The following is a 14,626-nucleotide window of genomic DNA, read 5'->3' as shown; positions in this document are numbered from 1 at the left end:
GCCGGTCGGAGGACGGGAGCCTCAGTCTGCTAGTCGCTGCACTTCCCTATGTGTTATTTATGCCAAAAAAGTTGTGGCCAGAATTTTTTTTTTTTTTTTTTGCTTTTGAGAGCCACATCCACGGCCTATGGAGGTTCCCAGGCTAGGGGTCCAGTTGGAGCTACAGCTGCCAGCCTACACCACAGCCCCACAGCCCCAGCAACGTGGGATCCGAGCCGTGTCTGCGACCTACACCACAGTTCGTGGCCACGCCGGATCCTTAACCCATGGAGCGAGGCCAGGGATCGAACCCAAATCCCCATGGTTCCTAGTTGGGTTCATCAACCCCTGAACCATGAAGGAAACTCCTGCAGCCAGAATTCATGTTTCTCAGAGTCCGGCCTTCGAAGTTACAGGGGGGCAACATGTTCTAACTTATGAAACACAGTGTCTGCCTTCACTGAGGCCAATAAAACAAGAGGCCTGTCTCCCTGGGGCTCTCGCCTCTGTGACCATGAGAGAGCTGGCTTCCTGGGCTGCTGTGTTTCTTCTGACCCTGGCCTTGTCTGTGCTGGCCAAGGGTGCCCAGGCGGGAACTGTGTGTCCCCAGAGAGCGGACCCCACGGGGCTCAGAAATGTCGCCATGTCATTGCCTTGCCAGGTCCGGGTCAGTAGGTCCGTGGAGCAGAAAGATACCCAAGGAGCCTTCCCTGGCTGTCTCCTAAGCAGGACGCTGCAGTCACGCTGCATCCCCACCGCCCCCGCCTCACGGAGAGCTTGTTGGGTGGGGCTCTGGGGAGCCGTGTGTCCTGAACCAGCACAGGGGCAGCAGGGACCATCAGCTGCTTTCCTCTGGGGAGCACGTCCCCGCTGCCCTGCACGAAGGCAGGAGGCCCCACAAGCAGAGCCCCCGGCTCCGGGGTGGTCGAGGTCAGGACCGCCCGTAAACTCGCTCTGTGACCTCGTTCTGGCCAAGCCTCGGCCAGTCCTTTTAACTGTTGCTCTCCCAAATTCTTCTGCATCAAAGGTGCAGCAAAACTGTCTCTGCCAATTATGGCTTAATCCTGCTTTGAGTGATTTTTACAAAGTAGGAAATGATTTGCCTCCCGTCATTAGAAATGACCACTATAAAACCTGGCTGTTCTTTCTAGTTCAGAGCAAGCACCGCATCTTGACAGTTTGTGACTAATATCCCTCGATGCACATACGCGTTTGTGACCTCGTTGGAAAAAGAATCTTTACTTTGCAATCGCGAGAAAGCAATTAACAACCAGTTACATAAATGGCTTACAAAACACATTCATATTAACCCACAACTCCTCAAGAACTTTTTTAATTAAAAACCTGTTGTTAGCCATACCGTGCTAAACCCAGTCTTAAGAAACTGTTCGTAAAGTTTCTGCTTTTCAAGAAAAGAACAAAAAGTTTCTATGAAATAGCAAATTTGCATCAGAGTTTTCCTTTAGTCTAATAAAAAGGGATGAAAGTCTTTAATTATAAGGAGACTAAATTAACACTTCGATTTAATTCAAATATTAATATTGTAATTTTCAGTTAGGCTGAATTTTCCTATGAGGTAAAAATTGACCATAGTTGAAAATTTACCATGAGCTAAATTTATGCGGTATTATCTTTCATACCCACTAGCGTGGCTATGACAATTAGAACTGAAAAAGACAGAAGATAAATATTGGGGAGAATGTGGGTAGATCGGAACCCTTGTCCATTTTTGGTAGGAATATAAAGTGGTTCAGACACTGAGAAAAACAGTTTGGTGTTTTCTCTATAAATTAAACAGAATTATCACAGGACCCAGAGGTCCCCCTGCAGATGAATATCCATAAGACTTGAAAACAGAAGTTCAAACTAACCTGGTACCTGGTAGCTGAAAGCCCAGAGCGGCCTTATTCAAGGTCACCCAAAGGCGGGGACAACCGGCACGTCCACCTGCCCTCGGGCAGGTAACACACCGTGGTGTGACCCGTGACGGACATTAGCCAGCCCGAGGAGGGACTGACACACATGCGAGGCCATGGATGGACCTTGAAGCCATGCCGTCACCTGGTTTGATTCTATTTGTGTGAAATGCCCCGAATCGGTAAATCCTTAGAGACAGAGCCTAGGTTACTGTTGAGGGGGATGGGGCTTGGGGGGGAAGGTGAGGGACCCCCCTCATGGGCTCCTGCAGGGATGAGAACCTTCTGGACAGAGGCGGTGATCACCCGCCCCCGTGGGTGTTCTGAACGCCCGGGGGTGGTACACTGCCAAGGGGTTAAGGTGATGGATCTTGGGTTCTGAGTCTTTGTACCACAGTAAGATCCAATTATTATACTCCTTATGTTTTGAAGATTTAATTTTCCAACAGTTAAAAATAAACTGTCCAGCATGAAATCTCAGCTGGGCCACTGGACATTTAAGGACCTGCTTGAGTTTTAGTCAAATCACGGGAGGCATGAGGAGCGAAGATCCAGCGGGGAAGGACGGGCTCCCCGGGACTCGGCCGCAAGGAGGCGGAGCCTTCCCTTCCGTTTAAAAACAATGGCAAAGCTGGCAATAACGTACCTTTTCTGGCTGTGTTAATATTCGATTTCTATAAAGAGGGCATTTGATTCAGCCTCAGGTGTGTCCATGTTAGTTGCATCTGGTGACAGGGACGCTGGGGACACGGGGAGAGTTCCAAGCAGCCGCGCAGGGCACGCGGGGCACGGCAGCGTGCTGAGCTTGCAGACAATCCCACAAGGCGGGTCTCACGTTAGGTGCGCTCCCCACAGTAAAGCACAGAACGAAGTGGGCAGGACGCAGGGAGGTGGCACTAAGGTGGGGCCGGACTCCCTCCTGCTTTGGTCCTTCTTCAACAGGATTGTCTGATGGGCTGCTGTTCAGCCTCTTCCCAAGAGCGCAGAGCCCTGGTTTAGGCTGTTCGGAGTCAGGAGGACCCAGCCGCGGCAGGTGGGTGGGCTTCGGCGTGTTCTCAGGGGCTGGCTGACGGCTTTTGACAGAGGGTTGCTGCGGAAGCTTCCTGCTTTCCTGTGATGGGCTGGTCAGCGATATGCCAGCCGTACACCTGGAATTTAATCCGTGTGACAGGTTTGAGAGTTATCTGATCAGTGGCAGATGTGGACTCTTTTCTAGAAGGCACTGGAGCCAGGAAGGAGGCCCACGGCTTGTTTGGGGCAGTTATGCTTTTCTGGTGGGTTCCACCATCGTTCGAACGCTCAAGGTGATTTGTAACCCCATCTGTCCCCTTGTGAGACCTCGCAGGCTGGAACGCGCATCACTTTTCCTTTTAGACACAGTCAAACCGCAGGTTGTACTAAAGAAGCGAGGACGGACGTCCAGCAGAGCAGTGATTTCTTCTTGGCTAAAACACAGGCTGCCTTAAAACCACACGTCGCTGCTGACTGCTGGCTGGCCGGGCCCAATGCAGACGAAGACGTGAGGCCGGGGGCCTGCGTGGAGGTGTTCTTCTCACACGCAGGCCTCCTCTTGGGGCGACGGCCACGGTGTGGCCACAGAGCCCGAGATAAGGTTTGCAGGGACAGAGCCTGCCGTCAGGTGGGCCCGGGGCCCGAGGCACGGGAGCCGCTGCCAGGATGGCACTGCACTGGAGCCAGGGGGTTTTACTACCAGGCAGTCAGAAAGTCACCCTCTGAAACTGGGCAGTGGACACGTTTGAAGAAGTAGCTCTCAGCGTCCAAAGGGCCTTTAAGATCTAGACAACATGTAATTTAAATCTGGAAACACTTAAGAAAAAGTGGGAAAGCCATTCTCTCCAACTTTTACAATTCAAATGAGGTACATGGCATAACAGTCCCAAGAAATAAGACTTGCGCTTGAGGAGCTGCCGAGGGCGCGAGCCTGATGGCTTCTCAGGGGAACTGGACGCTGCAGCGCTGGCCTGTGGTCCTGAGAAGACCCGCCTTGTCCCGTTGGGCTCCCGCCAGTGCTCCCGCGGGTGTCGGAGCAGCAGCGGGAATGGAGCGCCGGGTCCCCTGGGCTGTCGCGGAGGGCTGGGGTCATGTGCCCTCAGGGTGCCCGCACCCCCTCCCTCCAGCCGGGGTGTTTGGTCTGCTCTTCACCTTGGCTTCCAACGCCGCGGGTGGCCGGGCCCCTGCGCTCGGATGGGCATCCTTGTACTTGAAAGAGGCCTCTGCCCGTGTTTCTTCATCACCAGGAAGCAGAGTCCGCTTTCCCACCTTCTAGCCCAGGGGCGGCTCCCGGCCCCGGCCCCGCCCCCCGCAGGCTCCTCCCCCAGCGGCCCCGGCCCCGCCCCTCCGCCGCGCCCCCGCCGCCCCCTGACCGCCCCTCTGCTTGTCCCCCCGCAGACGTGTCCCGGTGCGTGGCCGAGAGGAAGTACACGCAGGAGCAGGCCCGGAAGGAGCTGCAGCAGGTGTTCATCCCTGAGTGCAACGAGGACGGCACCTACAGCCAGGTGTGCCCGCCGCGCCCCGGGGCCCGTCTGCCCGCGAGGCGAGGGGAGGCGAGGCGAGCCGCGGGGCCCGGGAGCGGGCGGCGTCTCAGGGGCAATCCCGCCTTCCCACCGACAGCAGGTCCCCGGCCCCCGGCCCAGACAGCGTGGCCTCTTCCTTGGCCCAGGCGTTGCCGTCACGGCCGCGCTGTCCGCCCTCCCCGTTCGCCCTCCCTGTTCGCCCTCCCCTGGGGGCCCGTGGACAGCTTCCTCTGGGAGCAGACGGGGCCACGCCACGCGCCCACGCGGGCCCCCAGCTCTGCCTGGCTGATGGGGGACTCCCGACTCCTTGGTGCCAATTTCCCGAAGGACCAGGGCTTGGGCTCCAGGGCGGAAGGAGGAGAGGAGTAGGAACTACACAGTTTAGGCCCGGCTCGCACCAGCGCTCAGTGTAGACGGCTTGGAGCCCTTTCTTCTTTAAGAGCCTGACTTCCAGGGCATCACACGGTCTTCAGTCAGCTGCTCCAAAGCCACAGCTTGGGAAGCACGGGGCCTCCTGGACATTCACTGCAATGGATGCTGCGGGAGGTGGGGTGGGCCTGGCTGACCGTGGGCGCCGCCCGCACTGACCGCCCGTCCCGTCCCTGCTGCAGGTCCAGTGTCACAGCTACACGGGCTACTGCTGGTGTGTCACACCCAACGGGAGGCCCATCAGCGGCACCGCCGTGGCCCACAAGACGCCCAGGTGTCCAGGTAGGTCAGATTGGTTTACACGGTGAGCCTGCTCCTGACATTACCGCCCGGTTTTCTGCTCCTCTTACCACTGTTTGCTCATCATTGACAAGAAATTCAGGTTCGCAGGAGTTCTGAGGAATAGTGGGAATGGATTTGCGTCACTGGACAAAGCCCCACGCATTCTGAAAGCTTCGTTTATAAGAGCGCTTCCTAATGCGAGATCTGGGTTTGAACCGTGATCGGTTATGGCAGGTCGGCACTCTTAGTTTTTAGAAATAACCACAAAGACGGCGGTCAGCGGTGGACCTGGCCAAATGTTTTCGTTGGCAAAGAGCGCGAACATTTCTGCGTTCATATGTATATGTTTGCAGAGAAAAAGTGGGTCATTCTTCACAGATCCCTTTCCAGATGGTTTATTTGTGTTATTTTATTCCTCAGACGAGCGCTTCGTGTACTGAAGGTAATGCCATTGGCAGGAGAATAATCTATAACATGGTCTGTTTCCCATTAATATGTTACCCAAAACGTGATGCATAACTCAGTCCTTTTTATTTGAAAACGGTCCGCAGCTTGAGCTTTCGCTTCATTAGCGAGGGGACCCGTCAGACCCTCGATGAAGAAATTCACCGCCGTGTTGCGAGTTAGGCTTCCTGAGGACACACACGCCGTCACCTAACAAGACATGGTCTGAAATTTTCCTGTATCACATCGAAACCTTTGTATTTAGGGTGGACTCCTGGACCTCTCTTCTGCTTCAGAAGCGGGCGTCTTAGAATCAGAAATTCTGTTCACGGTTCAGACAGAGTCGAGACGCAGACCTCGGAACTGCCTCGGAACGATGACAGCCGTACTCAGCAGTTACACAAAACCCAGTATTTCAAGTGACGGGTCATCACCTCGAGCCGGCGGGGGGGGGGGGGGGGGGGGCAGGCACAATGCGGAATTCAGATATACTTATTTTTAAAACCGTCTTGTCATCCAAGACCTAAAAATTTGCTGAAGGTGTATTTTTGGTGAGCTTATGTTTGCACCTAATAATTCTTTTAAAAGTCAGGGAGTGAATGGAAGAAACGAGCCTGTCAGGTGGGCCCTCACTCCAGAAGAGGCTTGCTCATGCGTTTTGCATTTGGACGAGGTGGCAGCATTTTGGGTCACATTGAGCCTTGTTTGACAAAGGAGAAAGCAGAGGAGACAGCCGTCTTTGTGGCTTTAGTGACACCCTTTGAAACATGAAGTGGCGTCTGAAAGAGCTTTCTTAGCAAACCATGGGCAAAACCGGCTGGATTTCTTACCCGTCGTTTCTAGCATCGAACCGCTGTGCTGGCCCCTCATGATTTTTTGCAACCAGGTCGCAGAAACATTTTGCTCTGGAGACGTGCTCCATGTTTTCACTGCCCACGTGGATTTTTGGTTCAAGCGATGGGCCATGGAAGAGAGAGGATTGCCCCCCGCCCCTTTGCTTGGAGTCTGGCGTTTATTGCCTGGAAAACGCCACAGGGGTGGGGAGGGGGTGTCTGTGAGGACACGGGGGGTGTGGGTGGGTCAGCCGCCCTTGGGAAAGGCCTTCCTTTCACTTCCGTGGCTTGGTTTTGTGGCTTGGCCAGAGTTGTGGAAAAATTCTGTTAATCCCCAGCTGTAGTCATGCTTTTCTTCTGCAGCAATGTGGGCGGGGGAGGGGAGAGCAGGTGGCCGCGCTGGGAACACGTGTGGACAGGATGGCCGCGGGGGATGGTTGGCCGAACCTTGAAGTTCAAGGGGGCGCTCTGGGGGCTCAGGTACACGCACATGGAGTTGGTGGCAGACTTTGGCACGGTGTGAGGTAGCCTCCTCCCAGAGGCTGGCGACCTCACAAATCTCGGGGGCAAAGCGGGACCATGACCAGCACTTTGCGAGGGACGGTAGCGCCTCTCCTGACCTGGCGCTCAGCTGGCCGGTTCCCACTTGCAAAGCCCCAGGCCGTTCTCCTCCCTCCCCTGGGGCGCCGACCAGGACCTGTGGTGGCTGGATGCTCTGCCCACTGTCTGAAGAGGGCGGGAATGATTTTCAAGCAGATATTAAAATTCAGTGAACGTCAGCAGTCAACAGTGGCCTTTGGCCCTAGAGTTCACGCCGAGCTTACTACAGAAGTATGTCCTTTAAGAGGGAGAGAATCAGAAGGAGATATTAAACCTGAGCAGTGAACGGTAACGGTCGCCTAGAATGCGTGTGTGTGACACACGTTGCTGCAGCCCGTGGGGAGGGCCGGGTGTCCCCTCGTGGCTGGTTTCAGGGGCGCAGGGCACTCCAGCTTCCGTGCCCCCACTCCTCCCAGAAAGACCTTCAAAGAAGGGGGGTCCTGACATCACAGTCATGTGTTTTTAAGCCATTCATGCAAAGCACCCAGACTCCTGTGAATCCATAAGAAAAATGAGAGAAAGAGGCAACGGGGCAGAAATGCAGTCAGACTCCCGCACGGCCAGCCTCTCGTGATGAGGAAATCCGAGGGGCCAGTGCTCCCAGGAAGAGGTGCTGGCTCGTTAGTACCAGGGAAACGCACACCAGCATCGCCGGGAGATGCAGCGGGAACAGGTGTGCCCGCGCACAGCCGGCTCGCCCCTGCAGGCAGCTGGCAGGACGAGCAGAGAGAGAGCCGCTTTAGAGTCGGAGGCATGCGGGAGAGTGTGCCTGGCACTCTGGTGGTGATGACCAGATCCTGCCAGCCAACGCATGTCCACTGGTGTCTGGCGGATAGATCGTGTGCTTGTGTGGCCCCTGGGTGGGACGGTGAATGGCAAGGGGGAACCGATGCAGGGACACAGCTCCAGCGAGCGTGTCTGGGTGAGGGGACTGGGGCCTGGAACAGGCCAGACTGTTCAGAGTCAAAACCAAACACCGATCTGCGGAGGCGGTCAGACAGGAAGGACAGCGGTGAGGTGGCAGGGGGAGATGGGGCGGGGGGTGGTGGTGCAGGGAGGGCCCCCCCCCCGCCCCGAAGCTGGGTCCCTGGATCTTTCGATCCGCTCTGCTCTTGAGTCGATGCACGCTTAGCACGGGCCTGGAGCTGCTCTGCAGGGTCCCAAAGAGCGTGGGGAGGTGAACAGAGGAGACAGTTCTGAAAAAGAGCCCTAAGCCGGCTAGTGTGTGCAGGGGCAGGGCTGTGTCCCGCTTCCGGAGACCACCCGCATCCAGGATGCTGAGGGCATCTGGGACCAGGGAGCTGCTCTCTGCCCTCCACCCAGACGCACTCCAGCCTCGCCTCCCTGCTCCTGCCTTGGGAATGTCCACCGCCCAGCCCGCTGGGCTGGCCCCTGGGTCTGCAGGGGGCTTGGCTTGCACCAGGGGTGCTCGGAAGGTCAGGGCCACACCAGGAAGCCCCTGGGGCCTCTCCTCCGACTTGCGCTGGCGAGGGCCTGGCCTCACGTCTCCTTTCGCGCACAGCTCATCTGTATTATTCTCTAGGGAGTTTCTTCTTTTCCTCTTCTTTCTGAAGATTTGAAGACTGGCGTTGCTGAGCGCGGGAGTAGAGCTTAAAAGCAAAGGGCTTTGTTTCCGAGGAGGAGTTTTGCAGCTGGCCCGTGCTCCGTTATTTGCAAATCGCTTCAGGGCTTTCACCTCATCTCCGTCCTTAATGCTGAGCTCGGGCCAAGAGCTCTCCCGGCAGGAGTACGCAGCCCTCTCCCGCAGGCTGAGCCTGCGTGCAGGAGCTCTTGCTGTGACAGCACCCAAACACTCTTCATCGGTCGCTCAGCTTGAGCGGCGTGTTTGGCATAAGCCACAGACCTCGGGCTCCAGGGGAGACGAGAAACAGCCCTAACCGGGGCGCGGGATTGTGTCCACACCCCACCCACCCACACCAGGGTCCGTCGCTGGGAGCATGTTTCTGGGGAAGGAGCGGGAAGGCCCCCCAGGTTCAGCTGGCCGCAGCCACAGCCAGTGTGTGAGAGCGAGCGCTTTCTCAAAGGGTGGGACAGCATCTGCTCTTTGACTTTCGTGAAGAGACTGCGTTCTGCAGGGGGACGAGTGAGTTAGCGGTGGCTTCTGGGCGTCTGCTCTGCTCCTGTGAGTTCTGACCGGCTCCTGAACTTGGGCTGGGGGGGGCCTGGCTGTAAGAGAGTCTTGGATTGGCTCGAATCACTTTTCTGTGTATTATCTGCCCTACCTTAACCACGGTCTTGGCATTTTCCTGCCATGCCTGAGTGTCATCCTCTACCTGAAATCGTGGAACCCCTTGCTTGCATGGGTATCCTGGGGAGCCCTGAAAAATGCTCGCTTTATAAGCGAGAAGCTGTTTTTTTTTTCACGCATGCACTGCCCCGCTACTAAGGACAGGGCCTCCGTAGCTGAGAAGCTGGAAACATCCAGATCAGTGGAATTCCCACATATTGAAACCACAACACAGCTGCGCCTCTGCAGTGTCTCTCTGTAGGAATTATTGAAACGCACGTTCAGAGTCGCTTGCTGGATTGGGAAGGTTGCAGAGCCGAGGGAACGTGTTTCCCCCGTCAGGATGGTTTTGCTTCAGGCTTCACCGTTCTCTTCCTGAAAATGATCGTTGTTAAAATCCAGTATTTCCATACCTGTCGGCACAGAGATGTGCAAGCAAACAGCGGGACCGAGCAGCAGACAATGCGCTGAAGACAGAGCCGGCTTTTCCGGTGGGGTGAGCCCGGGGCGAGGGCTCGGCTCCGCTCGGGGGCGCGGTTTCAGGGCCAAACGCAGAGCTTCCTAACACGCCCCGTCACAGGGCTCCTGGAGTAGTGAGGAGCTGGAAAGGCCGCGTCTCACACGCCGACACCGCATGTGTCAAATTTCGAAGAAAGCTCCAGCTTCCGGACCTTCATCGCCCTGGTGGAGCCCACGTTGGTGTCATTATTCTTTCGGGAAACCAGTACTGTCTGGTGTCTGATGGTTGATTTATGCTACGATCTGCTCTGGCTGTACTTGACTGGACATTTAATTTGGGGGCTGATTTGTAAGTACATCTTGCATTACTTTAAAAGAGTACCCTATAAATTGTCCTTTTCTACAGCGAGGCCGTAAATGGCTTTTCCCTCGTGTTTTGGAATATGTAATAAAACTTTGTAAAATAAGTTGAGGTCCTTTAGAGGTGGGGTCTTGGTGTAGAGAACTCTTTTAAAAGACAAGGGATAGAGAGTTCCCTTCGTGGCTTGGTGGTTAATGAATCGGACTAGGATCCAGGAGGATGTGGGTTGGATCCCTGGCCCTGCTCAGTGAGTTAAGGATCCCGTGTTGCCATGAGCCGTGGTGTCGGCTGCAGACTCGGCTCAGATCCCGCGTGGCCGTGGCTGTGGTGGAGGCCGGCAGCTGCAGCTCTGATTCCGCCCCTAGCCTGGGAACCTCCAGATGCCGTGGGTGCGGCCCTAAAAAGCGAAATAATTACAATAATAACAATCGTCATAGTAATAAGGGATCACCTCGCCCAGAAACATCCCGTGTCTCTGCGGGAAAAACAGCTCTGTGTTTTCCTTCTCATTCTTTTTTAACAAATAGTACAGGGGCTTTTGTTTTGTTTGTGTTGTTTTGTTTTTTGGCCACGCCTGTGGCACATGGAAATTCCTGGGCCAGAGACTGAACCTGTGCCACAGCGGCCACCCGAGCCACTTGGGGACAACGCCGGATCCACAACCCGCTGAGCCACAAGGGAATTTCTGGCACAGTTTTTTTAGAGCATCTTTTAAAACTGTGCGCCTGCACGGCCACGTGTTGGGAAGATTTATGCCGCTGTTGTCCACATTCGAACGCCGCTTTGGCAGGCAGGGTGCTGGTGTGTGTTTTCTCTCGTCGTCGAAGGACACGCTACTCAGATACCAACGTGAAAAAGTGTACAACGAAGACATTAAAGGGGGCACGGATGGAAGGTACATCCAGACACGATGCCTCACTTTTCAGAGAAACTCCTGTGACTCACCTATCTCTTCTCTGACCGTCTTGAGGAGGGAGTCCCAGCTGTGGGCGAGCCGGGCGCTCCCCTCTGCGGGTCTTGAATTCCCAGCTTTCCTTTTGTCTGATGCCGTCTGACCAGGAACCCCAGCGAGTCAGAGGCGGGGTCACGACATAAGAAAAAAGACGCGGGGAGAATAACCGCCCCCCGGACCCCCTCTTTCCTTCGGGATGGGCACGGCCTTCCAGGCCCGCCGGTGGGAGCACGTCGACCCTGGCGTCCGCATCCACGGAGATATAAAAGTGGGAGACCCAGCAGGTGCTGTGAGAGGCCCAGGGCAAGAGGGAGCCACTGGGGCGCCACAGACCAGACGCAGACAAGGCCGCGATGACAGAAAGAGCGCACGAACAATTGTCATCTCCCCAGGGCTCCGCGCTCAAGTTTCAGGCCTCGGAGCAGCTTCCTAACACGGGCTCCTGGTGGGTCTGGGGGAGGCCTGAGGGCTCCCCTTTTTGACAGGGTTGCTGGTGAGGAGGCCAGTGCCCCGGGGCAGGGGAGCGCCTGAGAGCACCCTGCCTGTGGTGATGGTGGTCCCTGACTCCACTGCTGGCCAGTGTCGCCCCCTCGCCGGCCCAGGGGAGGGACACAGCGCCTGGCTGGGTCTCCTTCAAGCAGCCTGGCCAGCCTGCCTGGGTTCTGTGTCAGTCGCGAGCTGCCTGGACAGCCCCTGAGATGAGGAGGGGCCCCTGGATGTCCAGAGGAGGCTGAGTGCTCAGAGCGGCAGGGCCGCCCCGCTGCTGAGAGCCAGGAATACCCCAAGGGCTCCACGGGCCACAGGCAGAGCTCGCCTGGGGGGCACTTGGGCCTGGGGCGGGCGCCCAGCACAGGGCTGGGCAGTGGTCTGGTGGGGACATGGTCTGGAGGGGACCTGGCCTGAGAGTCCCCTGCTGTCACCTTGCAAGGCACCTGCCGTTCCACCCAGGGCCGGCCAGCTGTGCCCCAGAGGACGCCCGTGGCTCTGAGGGACAGTGCCTGTCCCCAGGCCGTGGGCTGCAATGCTGGCAGCTCCAGCCAAGCTGCCTTTGCTGCTTTGCGGATCCACTGCCTCACCCATCGCCCAGCTGTGCCCACCTGCCGGAATCTGGAGCCTGTCACTGCTGAACACAGCCCTGGAGGTTGGCTCCGGGGGGACCCGGTCACAGCCAGGCTGATGGAGTCCGTGCTCAGGGTTTGGACTGCAGGGAGCAGGCTGTCATGTCAGAAGCACAAGCTCCAAAACGCTGCTCTGCCGGAGGTTTCTGCCCAGAGGAAGCCGGCGGGGACGGAGTGAACTTCAAGGGGGCGGCAGGAGGGGGAGAGTCTTTGCTCGGCTGGGCTCCTGGCTCAGGCTGGGGAGGCGGCTGCCTGCTGAGGGCCAGCTCTGTTTCTTGGGGGAAAACCTCACGCGTCTCAAGAGGCAGCGGGGCCCGAGTCAGGAAGATTTTGATTTTGCTGCCGAAGAAGCTGACCCCCTGCTCGTAGGTCCCCCGTGCATCCCCGGGACACAGGGCTGCGCCTGAACCCCTGGGAGACCGTGTGCAGCTCGAAGGCCGGTGGCGAGGCTCTGGCCTGTTGAGGTCCTGGGAGGAAAGGAGCCCCGAGGGCAGGAGGCTCTCCTGGCGCCTTCCGAGTCCACACCAGGGAAGCATCTCTTCACCAGAGCCCGGGGCAGGGGCTGCAGGGCAGACCTGTTGCTGGTGTGGGTGGCAGGCTGTCTGAGGGCCCAGGTTAGTGCAAAGCCTGCATTAGGCCAGCTGCTTGTCTTGTCCCCTGGGCCCACAGCCGAGCCCTGTCACGTCCCAGGCATCGTAGGTGCACCTGCCGGGAAACGGAGGACTCCAGGCGGAGGGCGTCAATTTCTCCCTGGACCCTGGGGCCTCCCTGGCTGGACGTGGTCATTCATTGTAATGGTCTCCTGCCAGTTACTCACAGGGACGGGAATCTACAGGACACGTCTGTGTTTCCTATTTTCATGACCCCTGAGGCACGAGGTCAAAAATGCAGAAGCTTCCTGCTTCCTTCTCTGGTGACATCCATGCCGGGATTCCCTAAAGCGAAGGTCCTCGAAGCCTGAGGTCAGAAGACACAGCTCGTGTCCCTTCCGTCTGTTACAGCCCACGTATGACACACATGGCACACGGGCGTCTTCTGTCCTGCTCAGGCAGTGCTGGGCTTCAGTGGGGCGGGCCCCATCCACTGACACCTGGCAGGCACTGTCGTGGAATCGCTTTGGGTCAGACCAGCCGGAACCAGGGAGCAAGTCCTGCTGTGCCCTGAGGACTGGGAGACGGACCGGATGGGGGTCCAGTGGGGGGGCCGGCTGTGCACGGCCCCGGACTCAGCGATCCCTTCTGCGGGGGGCTGGCGTGGCCCACACGATGCTCGGGCTTCCCAGGGTCGTTGCAGCTGCTCTGACACACACATCGCCTTTGGGAGGTGGACGGGGGCCGGGGCCCTCTGATTTATTAAAAGTCGGCCCATCGGCTCCACCGTACATGTTGGTCCCGCTCTCTGACCGCCCCGCCCCTGGCACGCACCCCAGGGCGGCCCTCCACGGCAGGCCGCGGCCGGGGGCTGGATCTTGGGGACTCTGACTGCAGATGGCCCGGGCCCCCTCTGCCTCCGTCCCCTGGGCCTGCTCACAGCTGGGGGTGGGTGACAGGCCTGAGGTCACACAGAGCTGCCCGGAACGGCCAGGGCTGCGTTAACCTGCCGGCTCGCCCAGGCCCGTGGCACGCGGGCTCCACGCTGGCCCCGCAGAGGCCGAGGCGAGGACTGTCCGCCCGCCTGGGAGCATGTGCACGGGACCCAGACGTGGCGTTTCCAGAGGGGCACAGGCAGGAGGCTGTGCTCCGGGACCTGCTTCTTCTCGCCGCAGGTGGGCTCGTGGCTCCCTCACCTCCTGCCTGTGCCCCTCTGCTCCTCCCAGGGAGGCCCACCTGGACCCTCTGGACCAGGTTAGCAGCCCCTCGGGCAGAGCCCAGGCCAGGATGCCGGCTCTGCCCCTTCCTGGCCGGTCCCACACCGCGCTGGTCTGAGGCTCTCGCCTGTCTAGTGGGTGCAGTGGTGGGGCCTCCGCGGGGCTGCTGGCGGGTCCGAGCACGAGGCACAGGCGCTCACTGCCGACACGCTTGTCATGTGGGCATCCGAATAATTTGTGTTTAGTGCCTGTCATTTCAGAGTGGGTGGTGCTTCTCCCGTGACCACGTGGAGGGAACGACCGAGTGAAAGTGGTCCCAGGAAGCCGAGTCGCGGGGCCAGAGGGGTCCCCCTGGTGGCTGGGCATTTTGACCATCTGCTCCGAGTGGAGACGGCATTGCTGGGTGTTGCCAGCACCGTGTCACCCTCTTGGCAGATAAAACACACTCGCCTGCCGAGGGGCTGTGGGCAGGGGGTTCAGCAGCCCACAGCTGAGCGCCCCGAGCTGCTGTGAGTCAGCGATCTCGGCGGCCTGTCTCGGTTGTGCTCTGCTGGCTTCTTCCAGCCCCGGAGGCGGGAGGTCCCCCCTCGGCCGCTGTGCAGGGAGCATGCCAAGGCCTGGGCAGGCGAGGGCCCGCCTGGGGCACAGAGCTGCTGGCGAGGGC

At 58.1% G+C, this 14,626-nt stretch overlaps 1 protein-coding gene across 3 annotated transcripts in view; it reads left to right on the top strand.

The window, feature by feature from the left end:
* SMOC2 (SPARC related modular calcium binding 2) overlaps positions 1–14,626 on the top strand; it is a 139,725-nt gene that overhangs the window by 48,440 nt on the left and 76,659 nt on the right. For all 3 annotated transcript variants that reach the window (XM_021085700.2, XM_085015189.1, XM_021085691.2), the window contains exons 3-4: positions 4,305–4,411; positions 5,041–5,140. In XM_021085700.2, coding sequence (XP_020941359.1) covers positions 4,305–4,411; positions 5,041–5,140 — 207 coding nt within the window. The remainder of the gene's footprint in view (positions 1–4,304; positions 4,412–5,040; positions 5,141–14,626) is intronic.

The sequence above is a fragment of the Sus scrofa genome, chromosome 1, assembly GCF_054392235.1.
Source record: "Sus scrofa isolate SSC_HxYL_T2T_F1_AM1 chromosome 1, Sscrofa_HxYL_maternal_Yorkshire_Landrace_v2.0, whole genome shotgun sequence".
Lineage (NCBI taxonomy): Eukaryota > Metazoa > Chordata > Mammalia > Artiodactyla > Suidae > Sus > Sus scrofa.
The sequence above is the reverse complement of the archived record's forward strand: the minus strand, read 5'-3'. Positions and strand labels throughout refer to the sequence as shown.